Source organism: Rhinichthys klamathensis, unplaced genomic scaffold (assembly GCF_029890125.1).
Source record: "Rhinichthys klamathensis goyatoka isolate OS25496 unplaced genomic scaffold, OSU_Roscu_1.1 h1tg000040l_1, whole genome shotgun sequence".
NCBI classification, from domain to species: Eukaryota; Metazoa; Chordata; class Actinopteri; order Cypriniformes; family Leuciscidae; genus Rhinichthys; species Rhinichthys klamathensis.
In genome coordinates, this window is record NW_026606587.1 from 2,079,294 (window position 1) to 2,100,595 (window position 21,302).

The window sequence follows — 21,302 nt, forward strand, 5'->3', positions numbered from 1 at the left end:
TAAAATTTAGCACACATGAAATATGATAATATTTTGTAATTCTCATTTAAATCAGACTCATTTTCTAATTGTTTGTCAGAAATCAACATCTCAGGAAAACGTTATGGGGTTTCAAATCAGAATATTACTTTCTGATACAAAACAGGGCATCGATTTTATACATGTCCACTGCAGACGACACCAGAACTTACTGCATCATGTCCATCAGGCATTTTGGAGACACAACAAGTGAATAGGGAAATAAATGAGATATCAATATTCTTATGAGATATTCTAATACAAATATTCCCAATACATGTCTTTTTTTAATTACCTGTTGCCCCAAGAACACATTAATATGCAGATTAGATAGTGTGTCGAAGCATTGCAAAGAATTGAATGGCATTTATGGCCATGTCTACATGCATACTGCATAAAGTTAAACAAATCTGGTTCTCAGGAGGATAAATACTATAATAATACAAAAAATTACACTTAAATGGTTTGAATATGCACAAGCACGATTAAGATATGAGAGCTAGATTTTTATAATGACTTAATGTTCAGTCTGACAGAACACTACTAGGAATATAGCACATGAGTCACTCGAACCATTTCTATGGTGCTTTCTTGTCCTTTATGGACTAGCTGGATTGGTCACTGCATGTAATATCGCTAAAACAGTCACCATAATTTCTCCCTGTGAGTCAGATGGATTTAGAAGGGTTCGAGGGTGAGTAAATATGACACAATCGTCAAAATGCTTTGTCCAAGCATTAGAAAAGCACCATTTGATTCTACAGAATTGTCAGCTTGCCACCTTCTCCCTTGCTCATTTTATCTCTCTCCTCTCCTCTCACATATAGACACTTTCCTCAAACATACACCACGCTTTCAATTCATTTTTATGTGACTGATTTAGCAGATATTGCCGTTCATTTATTCTCTGCTTCGGATCTCTTCTACATAAAACTATCCAGCCTCTCTACTTTCCCACAAACATTTTTATCCATTATTTCTCCTCTTTTGTCCCACTCCACAGTTCATTGGCGAGCTGTTACGAGAGGGCGCCGCTCTCAGCGTGGGCATCATCGCAGCCAGAGGTCACGGCGGGCAGTGGCTGGCGCGTGTACATCAGGCCATCAGTGACGGTCTAGTGCCTGATGTTAGCATCGTGCCGGTGGGCGTTTCCTACGATTGCCTTCCACGCCACTTTATGCGTCCACAGGTGACGACCTTAATATTAACAATGCACACTCCATTCCATAATGACCCTGCAGTCACCGTCACCGTCAGTGCACAGGGCTATTAAACAAACTAATAAAGAAATTACAAACAGAAGTAGATCCACATTTTTCCTGACAAAGTCAAACATGATAATGGTGGTTATAAGCATAATGATCATTGACTAATTGAGGAAAGGATTTACCAAACTCTTAACTCAAGTAGTAAACTTGTCATGTTACTCAATATGCACTGTTTTGCTACCGATATCAGTGATGCATAAAAACGTTCAGTCGGGCAAAAAAACCATAATTGACCACTTTATTTACAAAATATTAAAGGGGTCATGAACTGGCTTTTTAAATTTTTTTTTTTTTTTTTTTTTTTTTTTTAATAAGAAACAAAATTTACAGACCAAAATCCACTGAAACTCTACATGCTTATACATTCATCCTCACATTCATACCCCAAACATACACGAAAAAAAAAAAAATATATATATATATATATATATATATATACACACACATACATATATGAAGAGTTCAGATGCAAAAGCCTCTAAATGCCATCTGAAATTTTCTTCTAAAATGATCATTTTTATCAAGCTCGTATATTTAAATTCAGTAATTTCACTTAAATGACAATTAACAGGTAATTTTTCTTGCCATTCAAGTGAAATTATTGAACTTAAATATACGAGCTTGATAAAAATGATCATTTTAGAAGAAAATTTCAGATGGCTTTTAGAGGCTTTTGCATCTGAACTCTTCATATACACTTCCCCCTTTTCTTCCCCTTTAACACTTTACAAAATATATTACAACAGAAGAATAAACATGATATGAAAAAGATAGGAAAAACCACAAGATTTCATATTGTTATAATACACATATAATATTATTCCATTTTTTATTATATTCATCCAATTTATTTTTGCTTTCTGCTATTATCTTTTCTAAAAGAAGATGAGACCTTATAACATTCTTAAAGTGACCTTTTTTTATATTGTTGTCTGAGGTCAACTTATGACGTTCGCTTGGTTTTTACATTCAAAAACATCAAAACGAATAAGTAATAGGCTATTTTCTACCCTAGTTTTGAGCCTAGCTCAAAAACGCTCGGTTTTTATGGGCGTCTCGCATTGAAGACTTGGAAGTAAACACCATAGTATAATGAGTTTAACGTGTAATGCGCGAATCGGTGGGCGGGGCTAAACAGGCCGTGTTGAAGTAGGCGTTGGTCTTCTTCTGCGGGGGTGGTGTTTTATCCTCTTTGTCGTCATAGTTCCCCACTTTGAAAAACGAGTCGTTTGCTGAGCCTGGTGTCAATAAAAGCTTTTATTGGACCAACAAGGACGTTTTCAGTTCTGAAACTTACAGGATATTCTTATAATATGATGACCTCTTAGATGTCAAAAGCTCAAGGAAAATTTGCTTTCTCAGTTCATCAACCCTTTAATCTCCAATGCATGTTCATGAGAGCACCACAATGCATGCGTGTTGTGTTGATGCGAGAGCAGATGTTGTTGCGTGAACGTGCGTTGGAGATTAAAATTTTGTAAATAAAGTGGTCAATTGCTTTTTTTTGCACAAAAACGAAGCCTTCTCGTCGCTTCATAAAATTCAGGTTAATCACATGGATTACTTTCATGATGTTACTACCTTTCTTGGCCTTGAAAGTGGTAGTTACGTAGACTGTCAATGGAGGGACAGAAAGCTCTCAGATTTCATTAAAAAGATCTTCATGTGTGTTCCGAAGATGAACGAATGTCTTACGGGTTTGGAACGGCTATAAACCACAGAAGTTTTGCACAGGAATTGCAGTCATGTAGTTTTGTAATTGTAATTCCTGAGGTGAACTGATTAATTACACACTAATTAGCAGCAATATTCAGGTAATTAAAACCAGACGCTGTGTTTTTTGCATTTTGATTTAATATGCAGATTGTGAGATGTGTTTTCCGAACGAGCAATGGTAAACACACGGCTAGAAATTTCGTCTCACATTTAGAGGAGAAGAGGGATAAATGGCTCTGAGAAATCCATATTATTGTGTGCATCCATCTCAAATAAACACCAGGTATTATAGTGATTACAGACACTAATTTCTCCTCTAATGGCTCTTCACCATTAGAGCGCCGTGAAGATCAGAATAGTTTTCTCGAATTAGATCCAAGTCATTTCCTCAGCTCGTGTGTGTGAGTGGCAGCGTATTTTTTCATTTGTTTGTGTGCTCTCTCTAGGCCGGCGTGATGTCTGCTCTGCGGTTTGTGGTCTCCCTGCTGAAGGGTGATCACAGAGGAAGTGTAAGGATCCATTTTGCACAGGCTTTCTCTCTGAAGGTATGACTCACACGCATGGAATTACACACGCTCGCTCATCCGTATACACCAGCAAATAAAATACAATCATTTCATACAAATGCAGAGCCTTAGCGCAGTGGTTCTTGACTGGTGGGTGGTGTATTCATGACAGCAGGGAAATAATACAAAATGCAAATAATAAAATGCAAGCCTTATAATAATGCGTAGTAAGTATATCAAAATAAATTGTCTATTAGTTTTTGGATTAGTTCACTTCTCAATGAAAATTCTGTCATCATTTACTCACCCTCAAGTTGTTTCAAACCTGTATGAATTTCTTTCTTCTGCTGAACACATAAGAAGAAATTTTGAAGAATGTCTGTAACCTAACAGTTGTTGGACCCCATTGACTTCCATAGTATTTTTTTTCCTACTATGGAAGTCAATGGGGTCCAACAACTGTTTGGTTACAGACATTCTTCAAAATAGCTTCGTTCGTGTTTCTGCAGAAGAAAGAAATTCATACAGGTTTGAAACAACTTGAGGGTGAGTAAATGATGACAGATGTTTCACATTGAAGTGAACTATTCCTTTAAAAAGGAGGAGAACCATTTGTAGATTCGCAAATCTATCTAGAGCTTGGTAATATGAGTGATAATGGGGTTTTCACAATACCAAAATTTCAGTTCCTAATACTTTAAATATGTATTATACTACAGGGCTGTTGAATGCTTGATTCTGATTGGTTGAGAACGTTCTAAGGTGTGCAATTATTTTCAGGGAAACGCACGGCTAAAGTAGTTCCAGGCAGGTTTGACCGCATTACAGTTCCATATCACTGCGCGTAGTCAACTGTAATAACGGAAAATAGGATACAATTCATAACAAGAAAAAACATGCAGCCCCATGCGCTTGATCTGCAATTTTCGATGTCTAACTTCACAATCAATGGACACATACAGTTTAATTTTAATAAATAAAGTATGTAGTCCTATCTATAGGCTAAATAGAAAATTAAATTGAATATAGGCTATATAAATAAATTGATAGTCCTGCTGGGTTTTCGTAATTATTCCAGATAATATAACAAATAAATAATTATTGATAGGCCGACTTGTTAAAAGGGCTTTGTGTGTTTCGGGTTATCTACTGTCAATTATAGAAAACAAGAATGAACGAATTAAAACAAATTTAATTAATAAATAAATAATAATATTGACACATGCTTTTCTGTCTCATTATTGCAACATCTCTCTCTCTCTCTCTCTCTCTCTCTCTAATAACGGCATTAATAACTGCATAAGGCCGGGACACACTGACTAAGGCCAGTTATGAATGTAATTTGATACTTATAACTGATCATGCCCAAACGCGTGTTCAGCGCGTTCAGTCTGTAACTTAGCCTATTCACAGTCTGTGTTTAAGACCTGCTACAGTTGATGGAAACAGTCAGTCTTCGAATGTTTCAGCGAGTCGTAAGTGTGTCCCCATCATTAGTCTGCTATCAGTGGCTCAAACCTCCGTTACTAACTCTAAAATGACGTTTTGGAATTAGCAACGGAGGCATGGGATTAGATGCGTAAGATATTAGTCCTACATACAAGAGCGTTTTAATGACAAAAACTTGACAAACGTCTTGAAATGCATCATCTGAACAATGTTTCGAGGTGTGGCAACTGTAGTATAAGCGGAATAATTGACTTCAGGCCGTTGAATTATTAGAAAAATAATGCACACCGAGGTGTAACGGCCACTCCGCTTCGCGTCGTGACCGCATTACCAACTCGGGTGTGCATTATTTTTCTAATAATTCAACGGCCTGTCGTCAATTATTCCTTACTTAAAATCTTTCTTCAGAATTTCATGATTCTCAATACTAATAATTTGTATACAGCAAAATATGCTATTGAATTGAAAATATGCTAATATTCTATTGAACACACTACTTTAAAAAGTTAAATATCAATATACTTGACAAATTGCATAAAATAATGGAACATAACCTTCAAATACTTAGAGTACCGGTCAGTAAGATTTATTTCATTTTAGTGCAATTAATACAATTTTAATACAAATTAAAACTATTTCTATTTCAAATAAATGCTGTTCTTTTAACCTTTATTCATCAAACAATCCTGAAAAAAAATGTATTTCCACAAAAATATTAAGCAGATGTGTCAACATTGATCATAAGAAATGTTTTTTGAATATCAAATCAGTATATTAGAATGATTTCTGAAGGATCATGTGACTAACGACTGAAGTAATGATGCTGAGAATTCAGCTTTACCATCCCAGGATTAAATGACATTTTAAACTATATTCAAATAGAAAACAGTTATTTTAAAAGGTAATAATATTTTACTATATTACTGTTTTTTGCTTCGATTTCTCCATTAATTGTTTAAACCAAGTGAAAAGTCAGTGATAAAATAATCAGAAATTTACAAATTACAGGCGATAGAACAAATAAAAACAATTAGAAAAATGTGCAAATAATATGCTAAATAAATATAATAGTCATTTATCTAGATATAATACTGATTTGATGCTGTTTGACATGTTTTTTTTGTTGAGTTTTTATTAAAGCTACTAAAGTTATCCATCCAACGAGCAGTGATACTTTTCTTGTTTTCTCGCTAATACTATTCTTGTTTTCTCGCTAATACTATCGTTTGATTAATATGAACTACTTGAATGACAGCTGTTCTACTGCATTTACACTGCACAGATACACTATTCTGTGTGTTCTTCAGAGCATGAATACCCATGATGTGAGTGGCCAGCTGGTCACATGTCAAACAGCACTCACGCATTGAATTGAGATGATATACAGTACTTTGGTGTTGTTTCTTTTGTTGTGTTCCTTTTTTTGTTGTGAACTACATTGCTGGACCTTTCAGTTTGTGGTAATATTAATAAAATTCCATGTTTGATTTTAAGTAATTTTCGTACAGTACTACCATTTGATGTACAAAATCTGGTCTTGAATCAGAACCAGTTTAGCCTTAATGCGACATCTCAATTTTTGAAGCTTATGTATGGGTACTGTGGAAAAGTTTTTAGACTCATTTTCTTTCTCTCTCTCTCAGGAGATGTGCGAGAGTGGAAGGTGTCGTGTGGATGGAGGGCGCCCCCTACAGGAACTGCTGTTGACCGCCATACTGAACAACAGGTCTCTTCAATCCCTCTGTTCCTGTATCTCATTGGCAGAATCCACTTATCATCCATCTCTTCCTATTTGCCACCCTAGCATCTGTCTGCACATATGGTCAAAGACGAAAGAGCTCACGCGTTTCACTTCACTTCACCATCCTGCATCCTTCACTCTAGTCTTTCTTGTCAGTCAAGAAGGTCCCTGGGGTTCTGGTCCTCCAGTTCAGTTCTTCTTCACCTTTGTTATTTATCTGATGTACCAAATTGGTCAGACAAAAAAAGCTAGAAAAATAACAGGAAAAATAAATCGTGATGGAAGGATTCTGGTTGAGGATGATGAACGATACCTTTTAGTCCACTTAAGCCAGTTCAACGTATCGCTTTCTTTGAGCTTCCTGTGTAACTTGAGTTGCTTAAAACGAGTGCGTTGCACAAATGTTTCATGCACGTGGATCTGGAGGTCTGATTCAGTCTGCTGCATGACTATTAAATAATTATCTAATATTTATTTAGCATATCATTTGCATCTTTGTATTGTTTTTATTTGTTCTATTCCTTTTAATTTGCGATTAATTTATCACAGACTGTTCACTTGGTTTAAAGGGATAGTTCACTTTGAAATAAATTTTTGATATGTTTTAGCTTACCTCAAGGGCATCCAAGATGTAGGTGTCTTTGTTTCCAATTTTGATATTTTTAGGTCAAACCGTTCTTGTCTGTCAGTCATATAATGCAGTCCTATGGTCACCACCTCAAAGAGCATGCACAAAGAAGTCCAAATTAAACATGATTTAATGACTCGTAAATGTAAGTACACATTGATGGCCTAAGACACGAAACGAGCGGTTTGTGTGAGAAAACGAACAGTATTTATATCGTTTTTACCTCTTGTAACGCACAGACCGAAGCGCCCGCGCCCTCGTCCTCAGATCACTTGGACGTGGCTGTGGTTACAAGAGGTAAAAACGATATAAATACTGTTCGTTTTCTCACACAAACCGCTCGTTGCGTGTCTTAGGCCGTCAATGTGTACTTACATTTACGAGTCATTAAATCATGTTTAATTTGGACTTCTCTGTGCATGCTCTTTGAGGTGGTGACCATAGACCTGCATTATTTGACTGACAGACAAGAACGGTTTGACCTAAAAATATCAAAATTGAAACTACTGCGGAAACAAAGACACCTACATCTTGGATGCCCTTGAGGTAAGCTAAAACATATCAAAAATGAATTTCAAAGTGAACTATCCCTTTAAACAATTACTGGAGAAATTGAAGCAATATTTATACACACTAGCATTCAAAAGAGTGTTAGATTTTGTAATGTTTTTGAAAGAAGTCTCTAATGCCCCCCAAGGTTAAATTTATTCGATCAAATGTACAGTAAAACAGTTATATTGTGAAATATTATTTCAATTTCAAATAAGTTTTCTATTTGAATATATATTAAAATATAATTTATTCATGTGATGCAAAGCACTGACACTCCAGTCTGATGAATCAGAGCTCAAGAGCCAAGTGCATAAAATGTTTCTGCAGTGCACTCAGCAACTCAGGTTCTCGGGAGAAGCAAGTTATTCCAAGTCCGGCTCATGATGAGCTGGAATATCCTGGAAAATCTACAAAGAGCTTCTCATCTGCTCTTCACTGTCTCCTAAGAGCCTCAGGCGCTGTTATACGTTTAAAGCGGAACATCCACAGCAGGGGAGGCCTTACCGTGAAGATTCAGCCCTGCGGGGCTCGACATTTGCATTCTGACAGCTGGTTACGTATTGTTGTAAAGCCTTTTGTTGTAAACGTTAGGAAGTGAGAACAGTGAACAGGTGATGCAGTCACGTGAGGTTTGCGGAGGACTGTAATGTAAATTTAATGCCGGGATTCAGAGAATGAAAGCATGCACACCCCTATATATTAGCTACAAAACAAAAGTATGTTGTAATAAAGTGAAATGTGGTTTATTTCATCAGGATGGACTCCATCTTCAACCAGAAGGATGTGTCCTGGCTCCTCCCACCCGCTGTCATGCCTGAACTGCCTCCCGCTGATAGACAGCAGACTATCGCACTGACTCTTCATTTAATGTACTGTGAGTCTGATCGACACACGCAAGCACTCAAAGATCAAACCCTTGCACTTTAGTAGGTGTTTTATTTATGAGGCTAAGTTTTGTGTGTGTGACTTATTTTTTATTTTTTTTTAGCTTCAACTACAAGTATGGCCGTCATGTCTACCAGTCTGGTGTCCTGTTTGCTGCTGCACAAGCATCGCAGGGTGTGTTTTAAAAACTCCTCTTGGGCTTCACATCACATATGAAGTATATCACTGTTAAAGGGATACTCCACTTTATTTGGAAATAGGCTCATTTTACAACTCCCCCAGAGTTAAACTGTTGAGTTTTACCGTTTTTGAATCCATTCAGCCGATCTCCGGTTCTGGCGGTACCACTTTTAGCATAGCTTAGCATACATCATTGAAGTGGACAAGACCATTAGCATTTCAAAAAAAAAAAATGACCAAAGAGTTTCGATATTTTTCCTGTTTAAAACTTGACTCTTCTGTAGTTACATCGTGCACTAAGACCGACGGAAAATTTAAAGTTGCGATTTTCTAGGCTGATATGGCTAGGAACTATACTCTCATTCCTGCGTAATAATCAAGAAACTTTACTGCCGTACCATGAGAGCAGCAGGCGTAATGATATGACGCAGCGCCTGAAAATAGTTCCGTTGTGTTGACGGAAGGTAGCCTATTTGCAGGCGCTGCGTCATATCATTACGCCTGCTGCACTCATTGTATGCTAAGCTATGCTAAAAGTGGTACCGCCAGAACCGGAGATCGGCTGAATGGATTCAAAAACGGTAAAACTCAACAGTTTAACTCTGGGGGAGTTGTAAAATGAGCCTATTTCCAAAAAAAGTGGAGTATCCCTTTAACAGTGTTTGGGGTTAACGCATTACAATTAACGTGAGTTATGTAATCGGATTACTTTTTTCAAGTTACATATAAAGTAACGCATTACTTTTACATTTACACACAACATATCTGAGTTACTTTTTTCTTAATGTTGCTAGATTATGAAAAAAAATATATTAGAAAAAAATTGCTTTATTAAGTAAATTAAGCAAATTACACACACACACACACAAACACATACATATATAATTTGCTTCATTTACCTAATTTGTGTAATGAAGCAATTTTTTCTAATCACTATTGTTTATATATATATATATATATATAATGTTGTTGATTTTTGACAATAGATTATCAATATTTGTCAGTTAATTTGCTATTTATATAACAGATGTAATAATCATCACAATTCAAGTCTGTTATCCATATTTTATGTGCTCTATGTATGTAAACAATGTTAGATTAAACAGTTTCTATACTTATGTTAATAAAAGCCTAAATTAAATCTGTTCATCATATAAAGAAAATTGTCTCTTCAAAAGAACAGCTCCATTCATATGAAATAATTTTGTTTCTTTGACATTTTTGAGGCTTGAAAATGTTAAATGTGTGTATATACATATATATATATATATATATATATGTATATATCCTGGCTGTATATATATATGTGATGGATCTGCCATGAGCCTTAGCAAATCACAACAAAAAAAATTAGTCCATCGCCACAAAACAGGGAGCAAAGTGGTCTTTAACGGTAATTTTTTTTTTTTGCCTTTTTCCTCTCTAATGAGGCTTGATCATTTTTATCTTGCGTAAGCAAGATTTAATAAAACTGTCAGTTGAAGACCACGTTGCTCCCTGTTTTGTGGGGATGGACTAATTTTTTTGTTGTGATTTGCTAAGGCGCATGGTAGATCCATCACAACTGGCGGTAGCGGTGGGATAGCAATGCTAGAATCACCCGCTGGTACCTTTCAACATTTTGAATTCCTGCCGATTGCTGTATCGAGCAATTACCATCTAGGAGCCGGAACTATTTTATAATAGTACAGTAATTGGTTTATTAGTCATCGACTGGTTGTAGATGATTCATACAAGCATCAAACATGATTCTGCTCGCTTGAATGATTTTGCTAATGATTGTAACAATCTTCTCGCTCTTTCTCAGGGTGTGCGTGTATCCGTGCTGTGCAGGGACATCTGTTGGCTGTTGGAGGAGGTGTTGTTCAGAAACACAGACGTGGGTTTCGGCGGCTCTCTGGTCGGGCTGGTTCATCACGCGCTCTCTCTGCTCCGCCCGTATCTGCTCCTGGCTGCAGCTCCGCCCACGGGAGAACCCATCATCGCACCACGGCCCGATCCAGAGTCTCTCCTCACACTGAGCCAACACTGCCATTTGCTCACTCATGTCTTCATACACGAGGCAGTAGGAGGTGGGCAGAGTGTGTTGGTGTTGGCAGGCGTCATGTACCAATCTTTTTTTTGAAGGGCAATCAGTGGCAGGCTTATTTAGTATACTGTACCTTGGCGATATAAGATATGACTAAAGAAAAATGTATACGGCATGTTAGTCTATGGACATGTTTTTGATTAGCAAGCAGGGTTCAAATCTTGATATTGATAAAGATTTCCTGATTCGATGCCGATTCATTTGGGTATATTTGATTTATTATTTCCATTTCACATACACGCACTACCATTCAAACGTTTTTGAAAGAAGTCTTTTATGCTCACCAAGGCTGCATTTATTTGATCAAAAATACAGTTAAAACAATAATGTAAAATATTATTACTATGTAACATATCTTTTCTGTTTTAATTTATTTTAAATGTCATTTATTCCTATGATAGCAAAGCTGAATTTTTAGCATCATTACGCCAGTCTTCAGTGTCACATGATCCTTCAGAAATCATTCTTATATGATGATTTGCTGCTCAAGAAACATTTCTTATTATTAATGTTGAAAACAGTAACAGTTGCTTAATATTTTTTGTGTTTTAACTGACACATTTATCAGGATTTTTTGATGAAAAGAAAGTGCAAAAGAGCTGCATTTATTTGAAATACAAATCTTTTGTGAGATTATAAATGTCTTTACTGTCACTTGATTGATTTAATTTAATTTAAAAGTAATTTAGAATAATCTTATAATTTTGAGATTATAAGTATCGATCAATCAAACGAAGATTATTATTAATAATAAGAAAATCCACCCCAAAAAACTTTTACCCAGGTTTGGCATTTTAATAACCAATAACATTTGAGAATTTTAAACTTTAATCTTCTCTTTTTTTACCAACAATATTTGTGCAACTGTTCCTTTAATGATATAAGATATAAAAAAAGATCTACTCTGCTCAATAATCTGAGGGGGCACGTACCCAGTTTGAATGGTTCTGGCGCTTCAGGGTGTTGATGTGTTTGGGTTGAGTCACGTTTGTACCACAGCAGGGTTTATTGACAGTGCTAACCCTGAAGGCATGTGTGTTTGTGTGAAGCGTGTGCCGTCTCAGCCATGCTGAGTGAGGTTGTAGGCTGTGGAGGAGGTGGAGACCAGGAGTTTGATGTTGTCCTGGGTCAGGAGGAGCTGACGGATAAAAGCCTCCAACTCACACATTTACTATCTCCCGGGTACATACCGGTGAGTCTCGCTCAAACACGCACATATGACGTTAATAATCACGTTGACGCAAGTAGTGATTCATACAGCTGCCTTGCTTTTCAGTCCAAAAAAAAAACCCTCAATTTATTTTTTTCAAACAGTCTCCAAATTTCTCTCTGGCTCTTCCAATCGATCAGTTGCTCCCCATCTGTTCGCTTTATTATTCTCTCGTCGTCTCTTAAATCGAGTTTCCCCTTCAAGGGTTCTTCAGCGGCGGGAATAGAATGTGTAGTTATTGCTGGCACTTTTTATACTTATATCAGCAAATAAACACTTGTAAAGGCTGTGAAATGTCAAGAAGAACAAGAACACTACACAACTAATTATTTCTCCTTACTATCTGCTCTCTCTCGTATCTGTCTGTCTCTCTCTCAGCCGTGTCAGAACGCTCACAGCTTTGCTCTTGATGTAGTGGACAGCCTGGTGCGCTGTGGGGTTCTTGTTATGGAGGAGGTAAGACACCTGCATTAACAAACAAATGCTCTCATTCTCTGATCATAGTTAGTCTTCACACATGCAGCTTTTTTAAAATCCTCATCAGTGGTCAGTCAAAGTGGATTTTTGTACTCTGTGGAGTAGCCACAGTTTGCTATTATAAAAATTTTGTATTATATAATACAAATTCATTGTATCATTTACTACAGAGATGGTACAATTTAATACAAATGATTTATATAGATATATATACGCATTAAAATATTTAACACAGTTAATGCAGCGTCTGTTTTTTCTTTCATCTTTTGGTTGTGCTACAGTATATAATCATGCTATCATTCAATCAAGTGCTATTAAACCATTCAAGTGCGATATGCAAAGAAAAGGCTCTCTGTGATCAAATACCCGAAACGCGTGCTCAGAATGCCGCTTCTGACAGTGTGCTAGCACCGCATTGAGTTCTCTTTGTGTGTATCAGATCCGGGTCATCATGTGCGTCAGGTCTTAAAGTGGCCGCAGCCTAAAAAACCTCCTACTGTCTGTCATTAATGTTAATCAAAGAACAAAATACAAAGAGAAAATAACTCACTGTTCACTGAATAACTTTTGTAGCTTTAATAAGGATTAATCTGTATGTATTGAAGACTAATTGATTTATCAATTTTTGTATATTTACCTGTTAGACCTACCTAAAAATCTTAAGCAATGTTTACATTTGTCAAAAATAAGAAAAACAACAACCTTTTTTGTGCATTTTAGGAGTGCGGGTACAAATCTGAACTCTATTCTATCGAATCTATTTTGGAGATTTAATGTGAAAGGTATTACAATATATAAATATATTAAAAACGTTAATGTTAGGTTTGGTTAATCACGATTAATAACAGAAAAATGTGTGATTAATTAGTCAATATATATAATTCTATATATTAGACACACACACACTGCCGTTCAAAAGTTTGGGATCAGTACGATTTTTTATGTTTAAAAAAAAAAGTTTCTTATGCTCACCAAGGCTGCATTTTATTTGATTAAAAATACAACAAAACAAACAGTAATATTGTTAAATATTATGACAATTATATATGTGTATATATATACACACACACACACACACACACACATACACACTCAAAATTGTTGCTGAAATTAAATTCATTTTGCAAAGTAATTACTTAAGATTAATATATTTTCCACTAATAAGGCCATAATTTGCATTAACTGAACTTTTTTAATAATAAAAAAAAAACACTAACACAAAATATCTGGTGTATTGTTTCTCTACTTTACTACTCACACTGTAAACTATGGTAATAGAACTTAAAAGATAAAAAAAAAAACGTTTTAAGTGCTTAAAGTCCCCGTGAACCGGAAGTTGCAAACGACTTTTCTCCAGTGTTGTGACGTATTTCCGAGAGAAACGGAATACTAAATGAGGCAAAATAGGGGGCGTGGCTTTTTTCCAACTTACACCTGATTGGATCTAGAAAAGTAGGTGTTTTCATTCAGCCTGTCTACTGTCAGTTGGAGGGGTGTGGTTATGGATGTTAAGCAGACACCCAAACCGTAAAGCCTACGTCATCAGGGAAGGTCCTCCAATGCAGAGGGGAGGGGAAATTTCAAAATTTGATTAAAGATTACGAAGCCAAAAAATGTTTTTGTGTGGATTGACTTGCATGGATGAATTGTTCACCACAAAACGATCAATTTAGGCAAACAAAGTAAGTATGGTCAATTTTGATTTCATGGGGACTTTAAGAAAATCAATTTTGATTTTCATGGGGACTTTAAGAATATATATATATGTGTGTGTGTGTGTGTATATATATATACACACACACACAAAAGTTTTCAATGCTTAGGTCAAAACAACAAACTAAATTCACAGAGACATGGCCAAAAATACAGTTTCACTCCACTGCCCTGACATCTAGCAAGCTCTCAGGCTCAATCTAATCTCTGACACTGACCATTCAGTCTGTGCCTATTTATTTTCAAGTGCCGCCCGAGTTTTCAGCTGACTGATTCATAAACACCCACAGAGATGAAAGCTATTTTTGTTTTCTATGGTTAAAGGTCATTTCAACCCTAAACTGATCATTTTTCAACTTGTTTGTACGTGTCTTTAGATATGTGAACTTTATGTGTATGCAGGTTCAGAAGGATACACCAGCATGTGACTTCATGAAGAGGCAGGGCGTGTTATCATGGGCTGCTTCAGACAACCCTGACCAGAGCAGCGATTCAGACTGCGAGGAACCAGACAAGCACTCCTACAAGGTACACAAACCCACAGACCCATCATCAATGGACATTTAGTGGGATTTCTGTGTTAATAATCATATATTGAGATTCATAGTCCTCGCATCATCTCTGAAAACTCTGGATCCAGAGTTCCAGTGAGATGTAAACCACTAACATGCAAACCTCATTCATCATTTATAGACGCACACAGACAGACAAACAGCCCCAAAAACTAAGACAGACAGTTCTGCTGCCCTTGAAGTGTGCTTCTGTCTGCAAATTGCTATTTCTCGGTATCTCCGATGAATCCAGCAGAAAGAAAACAGGAAGGGAATGTCAATGGTGGCGTCTGTTGCATCAGAACCTCAACCAAACATTGCGGGCACAGGTTTAGGCTTTCCTCAGGTTTTAGCTTATCCTTTTTGATATTTTGGGGTCATTTCCGTTTACATGGTAAAGCTTTTGTACGATTATTTAAGTGGTGTTTGCTAGTTTCACTATTAACAAACACCAAGTAAACAAGTATCACTAATATTATTGCTCATACTTCCCTTGCCGTTAGTGTTGAATTTGCCCAATAACTGGGCATGAATGATACCTCAAATCATGTCAAATCAGGCTGCCTTCTGTAATCAGACTATTGATTTTTTTCTGGTAGACAATAAAACAGACAATCCCACATACTTACATTAAATGAGGGACACTCTAGCTGCAACTGAGAGACTACTTGTTTTTTTTTAAGGAACACTTACTTGGATTTTAAATGTTTTAATTATTATTATATACACTCTCACTGTCCACTTTATTGGGTACACCTTGCTAGTACCGGGTTGGACCCCCTTTTGCCTTCAGAACTGCCTTAAACCTTTGTGACAGATTCAACATGATAGCATCACACAGTTGCTGCAGATCCATGATGCGAATCTCCCGTTCCAGCACATCCCAAAGGTGCACTACTGGATTGAGATCTGGTGTTTTACTGTAGTATAGTGAACTCACTGTCATGTTCAAGATACCAGTTTTAGATGATTTGATCTTTGTGACATGGCATGTTATCCTGCTGGAAGTAGCCATCAGAGGATGATGCACTGTGGTTATAAGGGATGGACATGGTCAGCAACAACACTCGGGTAGGCTGTGGCGTTTAAACGATGCTCAATTGTACTAAGATGCCCAATATGTGCCAATAAAATATCCCTCACACCATTACACCACCAACAGATTTATTGGAAATATAATTTTTTGGTAACCATGTAAAAGTCTTAACTGCCCAAACAACATCTGTTTCCTAATTAATAATAACCTTTACATGTTTTCTCACTGTCCTCTACCCTTCTGCTGTCTCTTCTCTCTCTCTGCTTTCTAGTTGAGTCAGCCGTCTCAGTGCCCAGAGCTGCTGTTCTTTCTCTGTAGTTTACTGAGTGTCCAGCTGAGAGCTCTGTGCTGGGCGCTAGAAAGCCTTCATTACCTCCCCACACCCATCACAGGTTAGTACACACACACAAACTCTGACCTCTGCCCACACAATGCTGTTGCCATTTGTGATGAGTAAGTGTTCTTTGGCAGCATCTCTGTCACTATTCTCACTGAGTGTGAACAGATGAGTGTTTATAACCTAAAAACTGTTTATTTTAGAGACGGACTGTTTGAGTCAACTACACACACACTTCAAGAACCGAGCTCAGCTGGACAACGCACACTATGGTAAAAAACAAAAACATGCTTTTCATTTTACACTCACCACAATGATGCTAAAGGATTAGATGTTTCCACATGGTCAGCACTACATTCAGGTGTAAACAATACATGGTCCAAAATGTTTTTTTTTTCAACCACATTTTGAGGTTGTTAAAAATGCATGTAACATTAATCGTCCGAATGCACCACAGATAAGTATGAATAAAAACCATGTAGCACTACAAGTGTAGTCTGATTCTGAGGGAAAGCCTGTGAGAGAAGGTCGAAATGCATTAATTTTTTAAATAAATATACTTAAATATATATTGATGGTAATTTCGATACAAATATTTAAAAAACGAAGGGCCCTATCATACAACCGGCACAATTCGGTGCCAGGCGCGACGCAAGTGTTTTTTTGCTAGTTTCAGCCCGACAAAGTTATTTTCACGTCCTGCGCCACGTTGTTTAAATAGCAAATGCATTTGCGCTGGTCTGACAAAGAGGTGTGTTCAGGCGCATTGTTGGCGCTTTGGTATTTCAAGGCAACTGAAATAGACCAACTGAAACCTAGTCTAAAGTCAATGACGCAGTATTTTTTTTGTTATTTAAAGGACGCATTAGTAATGTGCGCCTATAGGCGGGTCCACAACGTGCGTACACTGTGTATTACACACACAGGGACACGCATCAGCACACAAACATGCTAAATATTAAAAATAAAAGGATAACAATGTAAAAGATGATTATTATATTGTACATAAAGATATGGTGGAATCAGGCTTGTCCCGTAGATGGTCTGCTTGCGTGCTTTAACCTCGCGTACGAGCAGATCCGTTTTCTCTCTGGAAAAGCATTCAGTCTTTCTGCTTGCAAATTCCGCCATGTAAATAGCAAATCCGCCATGGCACAAGCGCAACTGGCTTTAAAAAGGGAATTGGAGATGAGATTGGTTTATTCCACGTTACGCCCAAAACACATCCATTACTCTTTAAGAGAATAGGGACAACCCGTCATTAAAAAAGCAAAAGTGGATTCGGACACGCACTAAGTGCACTTGTTAAAATAGGGCCCTAAATGTTCATTTATAAATTCATTTTAAATTGGACTGATTTATCATTGCATAATGGATAGCCAATAAAAACAGATCAGGCAAAATGCTGACAGGATCTGTCAGACTAGATGATCCGTTTTGGACTTTCGGTTAAGTTCCGTTTCTAAATAGGCAATACGTCATAAAGGCCGACCAATCAGGTTGTGAACGTATCCCTGTGTGTTTAGATTCGGTATCTTTTTTAACCAAACAAACTAAGTGAAGCGAACACACCCTTATACATGTCATCAAGAAGAGACAGTTATACTCACGGTAGCTCCGGTGACACTATCGCGATTTGGATCACAAAGTTTAGGGTTCATATTAACAACAGAATCTAAGAATCGGATAAGATTAATGCCAATTGACGAAAATCAGTGCATGTAAACATAACTAGCGTTAGATAGCATTTCTGTTGTCAAAGCAGATTTAAGCATCTCTCCTCTTCAGGATCATCGAAAGAGAATAAATGAAGTGGCTTTAACCGTTCCAGCCTACATAGATGCTGACAGCTTCACTTCAGCTTCTTTAATGTATTATTAATCCCGCTGTCTTTAACAGACTTGTGAATCACTGCTCTGTGTAACTGGGCAATCTAACTCTGCTGAAGACTAGAGCCTTGATGTTTTATAAGAGAGTTTCTGCAGATCAAATTGTGTTCCAGCATTATTAAATAATGCTTCAAGACCGAAGTCTTCGTGTCATTTGATGCTCCAGCGCTGTATATTTGAATGTGTTTGTGTGAATCTTCTGTAGAGAGCTCATCTATTGACTTGGTGGGAATGGCGGTCCGTACGTTCATTGATCTTGGGGTAAGTGATTCTATACATCCTGATTTACTGTATATACCCCCACACAACTACAGTAGCTGTAAATAAAAGCCCAAGGCCAGATAAACTGAGAACAGTGAAGTGTAACAAACTGTAGCAGGTGTTGTAATAAAGGACAGTTAATTTGGCCTCTCCTGACTAAACACCGTTTCTCTGTTCCTGCACTTCAGGTGTTGACTGAGGACAGACAGAGAGAAGATGTGTATCTAGACGTCAGTCCTCTCTTCTCTCAGTGCACTTACAAAGAGAAACTCTTGCAGTTTTTCAAACAGTTCATTACTATAAGAGAAAAGTAAAAGACTCTGAGAAGTCAGTCTCAGCTGGGAATGATAACAGTTGGCGCTTCTGAATTTACTATTCAGTTCTTCAGGGTTGTTTGAATAATTAATTATGCATGTTTTGTTTTTTGTGTGTGTTTATACATACATATTGCCTAACACACTTGCTTTCTGTAGTATATGTGATGCTGAGGTTGCTTTTTGTGTTCATTGTTGCCCAGATTTGGTTTAGTTATTGGTTAGATAATCACCATTCAGATGGTTAAATATTGTTCTGTGTTTATAAAGAGCAGATAAATTGCAAGATGTTTTTTTTTTTTTTTCATTGAATTGTTTTGTTTATGAGTCTTGTGTTTTCTTGTAATGAATATATATACAGGGCTCTGTTCAGTACACAAGTTTCTAACAATTGATCCAGTTTGTAGTGTTTCTGTCATGGTTTGATTTATAGTTTCTCCACACAGCACTATATACTGCATGAATGTTCATATGCACAAACATTCTGCATTATCTTTATGACATTACCTAAAACATCAGGATGAATTATCTCATACATTTCCTTCCCATGCATATTCTGCTTCCTTTAGCACAAACACTGAATACCATTAAGAACTATTCCACTGAATCTTGAAACATGGGACCAAAACATGTCCCATGTTTCTGCCATGTTTCTGTTCTGTCATTCTAACCTGTCATGTGAAAATGACAACATTTTTGCTTTAAAATGAATGTGAGATTATCATTAGAATATACATCTTATTTACTGCAAATCAAAATGATAATTCTTTAAATATCTATAAATAAAACAACAATACACTAAAAACACTTAAAACCATCTTAAAAAAATTCTTATGTAAAAAAATATAGATTGATTCTTGTACACTAATATATAAAGGTTTAAAAAAAAAAAAAAAAAAAACCCAGACCAACACATCTACATCTTATATATGATGTTATATACACTCACCTGAAGGATTATTAGGGACACCATACTAATACTGTGTTTGACCCCCTTTCGCCTTCAGAACTGCCTTAATTCTACGTGGCATTGATTCAACAAGGTGCTGAAAGCATTCTTTAGAAATGTTGGCCCATATTGATAGGATAGCATCTTGCAGTTGATGGAGATTTGTGGGATGCACATCCAGGGCACGAAGCTCCCGTTCCACCACATCCCAAAGATGCTCTATTGGGTTGAGATCTGGTGACTGTGGGGGCCATTTTAGTACAGTGAACTCATTGTCATGTTCAAGAAACCAATTTGAAATGATTCGAGCTTTGTGACATGGTGCATTATCCTGCTGGAAGTAGCCATCAGAGGATGGGTACATGGTGGCCATAAAGGGATGGACATGGTCAGAAACAATGCTCAGGTAGGCCGTGCCATTTAAACGATGCCCAATTGGCACTAAGGGGCCTAAAGTGTGCCAAGAAAACATCCCCCACACCATTACACCACCACCACCAGCCTGCACAGTGGTAACAAGGCATGATGGATCCATCTTCTCATTCTGTTTATGCCAAATTCTGACTCTACCATCTGAATGTCTCAACAGAAATCGAGACTCATCTGACCAGGCAACATTTTTCCAGTCTTCAACTGTCCAATTTTGGTGAGCTCCTGCAAATTGTAGCCTCTTTTTCCTATTTGTAGTGGAGATGAGTGGTACCCGGTGGGGTCTTCTGCTGTTGTAGCCCATCCGCCTCAAGGTTGTGCGTGTTGTGGCTTCACAAATGATTTGCTGCACACCTCGGTTGTAACGAGTGGTTATTTCAGTCAAAGTTACTCTTCTATCAGCTTGAATCAGTCGGCCCATTCTCCTCTGACCTCTAGCATCAACAAGGCATTTTCGCCCACAGGACTGCCCCATACTGGATGTTTTTCCCTTTTCACACCATTCTTTGTAGACCCTAGAAATGGTTGTGCGTGAAAATCCCAGTAACTGAGCAGATTGTGAAATACTCAGACCGGCCCGTCTGGCACCAACAACCATGCCAAGCTCAAAATTGCTTAAATCACCTTTCTTTCCCATTCTGACATTCAGTTTGGAGTTCAGGAAATTGTCTTGACCAGGACCACACCCCTAAATGCATTGAAGCAACTGCCATGTGATTGGTTGATTAGATAATTGCATTAATGAGAAATTGAACAGGTGTTCCTAATAATCCTTTAGGTGAGTGTATATGATATGATGATGAACATGAAATTACAGAAATATACCATGTTCTGAGAGGGAGGTGTTCAAGTTTTCAGTCATGTTTATAAGATGTTTTTATAAATTATTTAAAAAAAACAATACCAAAATCACATCCTTTCCTTATTACCCAACCTGCTGTGTTCAACATCACAGGCTCTAGTGAAATTTTCGGTAATTGGTGAAAGGAAATGAGTCGAGTCAAACCAGCCATCAAAACAAACTCAAAAGATTTTTAGATAATTTGCCTCTGCTTTCATTATTATGTCAGATTAAAGAGAACGTTGTCATTTTATCACCACTGC

The 21,302-nt window shown here is 37.1% G+C and overlaps 1 protein-coding gene across 1 annotated transcript in view; it reads left to right on the forward strand.

Annotated features, from left to right (window-relative positions):
• The window catches only part of gpat2 (glycerol-3-phosphate acyltransferase 2, mitochondrial), a 48,397-nt gene extending 29,291 nt beyond the window's left edge, over positions 1-19,106 (forward strand). The window contains exons 9-21 of the mRNA XM_056246600.1: positions 1,022-1,207; positions 3,449-3,547; positions 6,601-6,683; positions 8,634-8,752; positions 8,867-8,937; positions 10,751-11,015; positions 12,082-12,224; positions 12,621-12,698; positions 14,835-14,960; positions 16,291-16,411; positions 16,560-16,628; positions 18,451-18,506; positions 18,695-19,106. Of these exons, the coding sequence (XP_056102575.1) occupies positions 1,022-1,207; positions 3,449-3,547; positions 6,601-6,683; positions 8,634-8,752; positions 8,867-8,937; positions 10,751-11,015; positions 12,082-12,224; positions 12,621-12,698; positions 14,835-14,960; positions 16,291-16,411; positions 16,560-16,628; positions 18,451-18,506; positions 18,695-18,820 (1,542 nt within the window). The 3' untranslated portion in view covers positions 18,821-19,106. The remainder of the gene's footprint in view (positions 1-1,021; positions 1,208-3,448; positions 3,548-6,600; positions 6,684-8,633; positions 8,753-8,866; positions 8,938-10,750; positions 11,016-12,081; positions 12,225-12,620; positions 12,699-14,834; positions 14,961-16,290; positions 16,412-16,559; positions 16,629-18,450; positions 18,507-18,694) is intronic.
• The last annotated feature ends 2,196 nt before the right edge of the window (positions 19,107-21,302 follow it).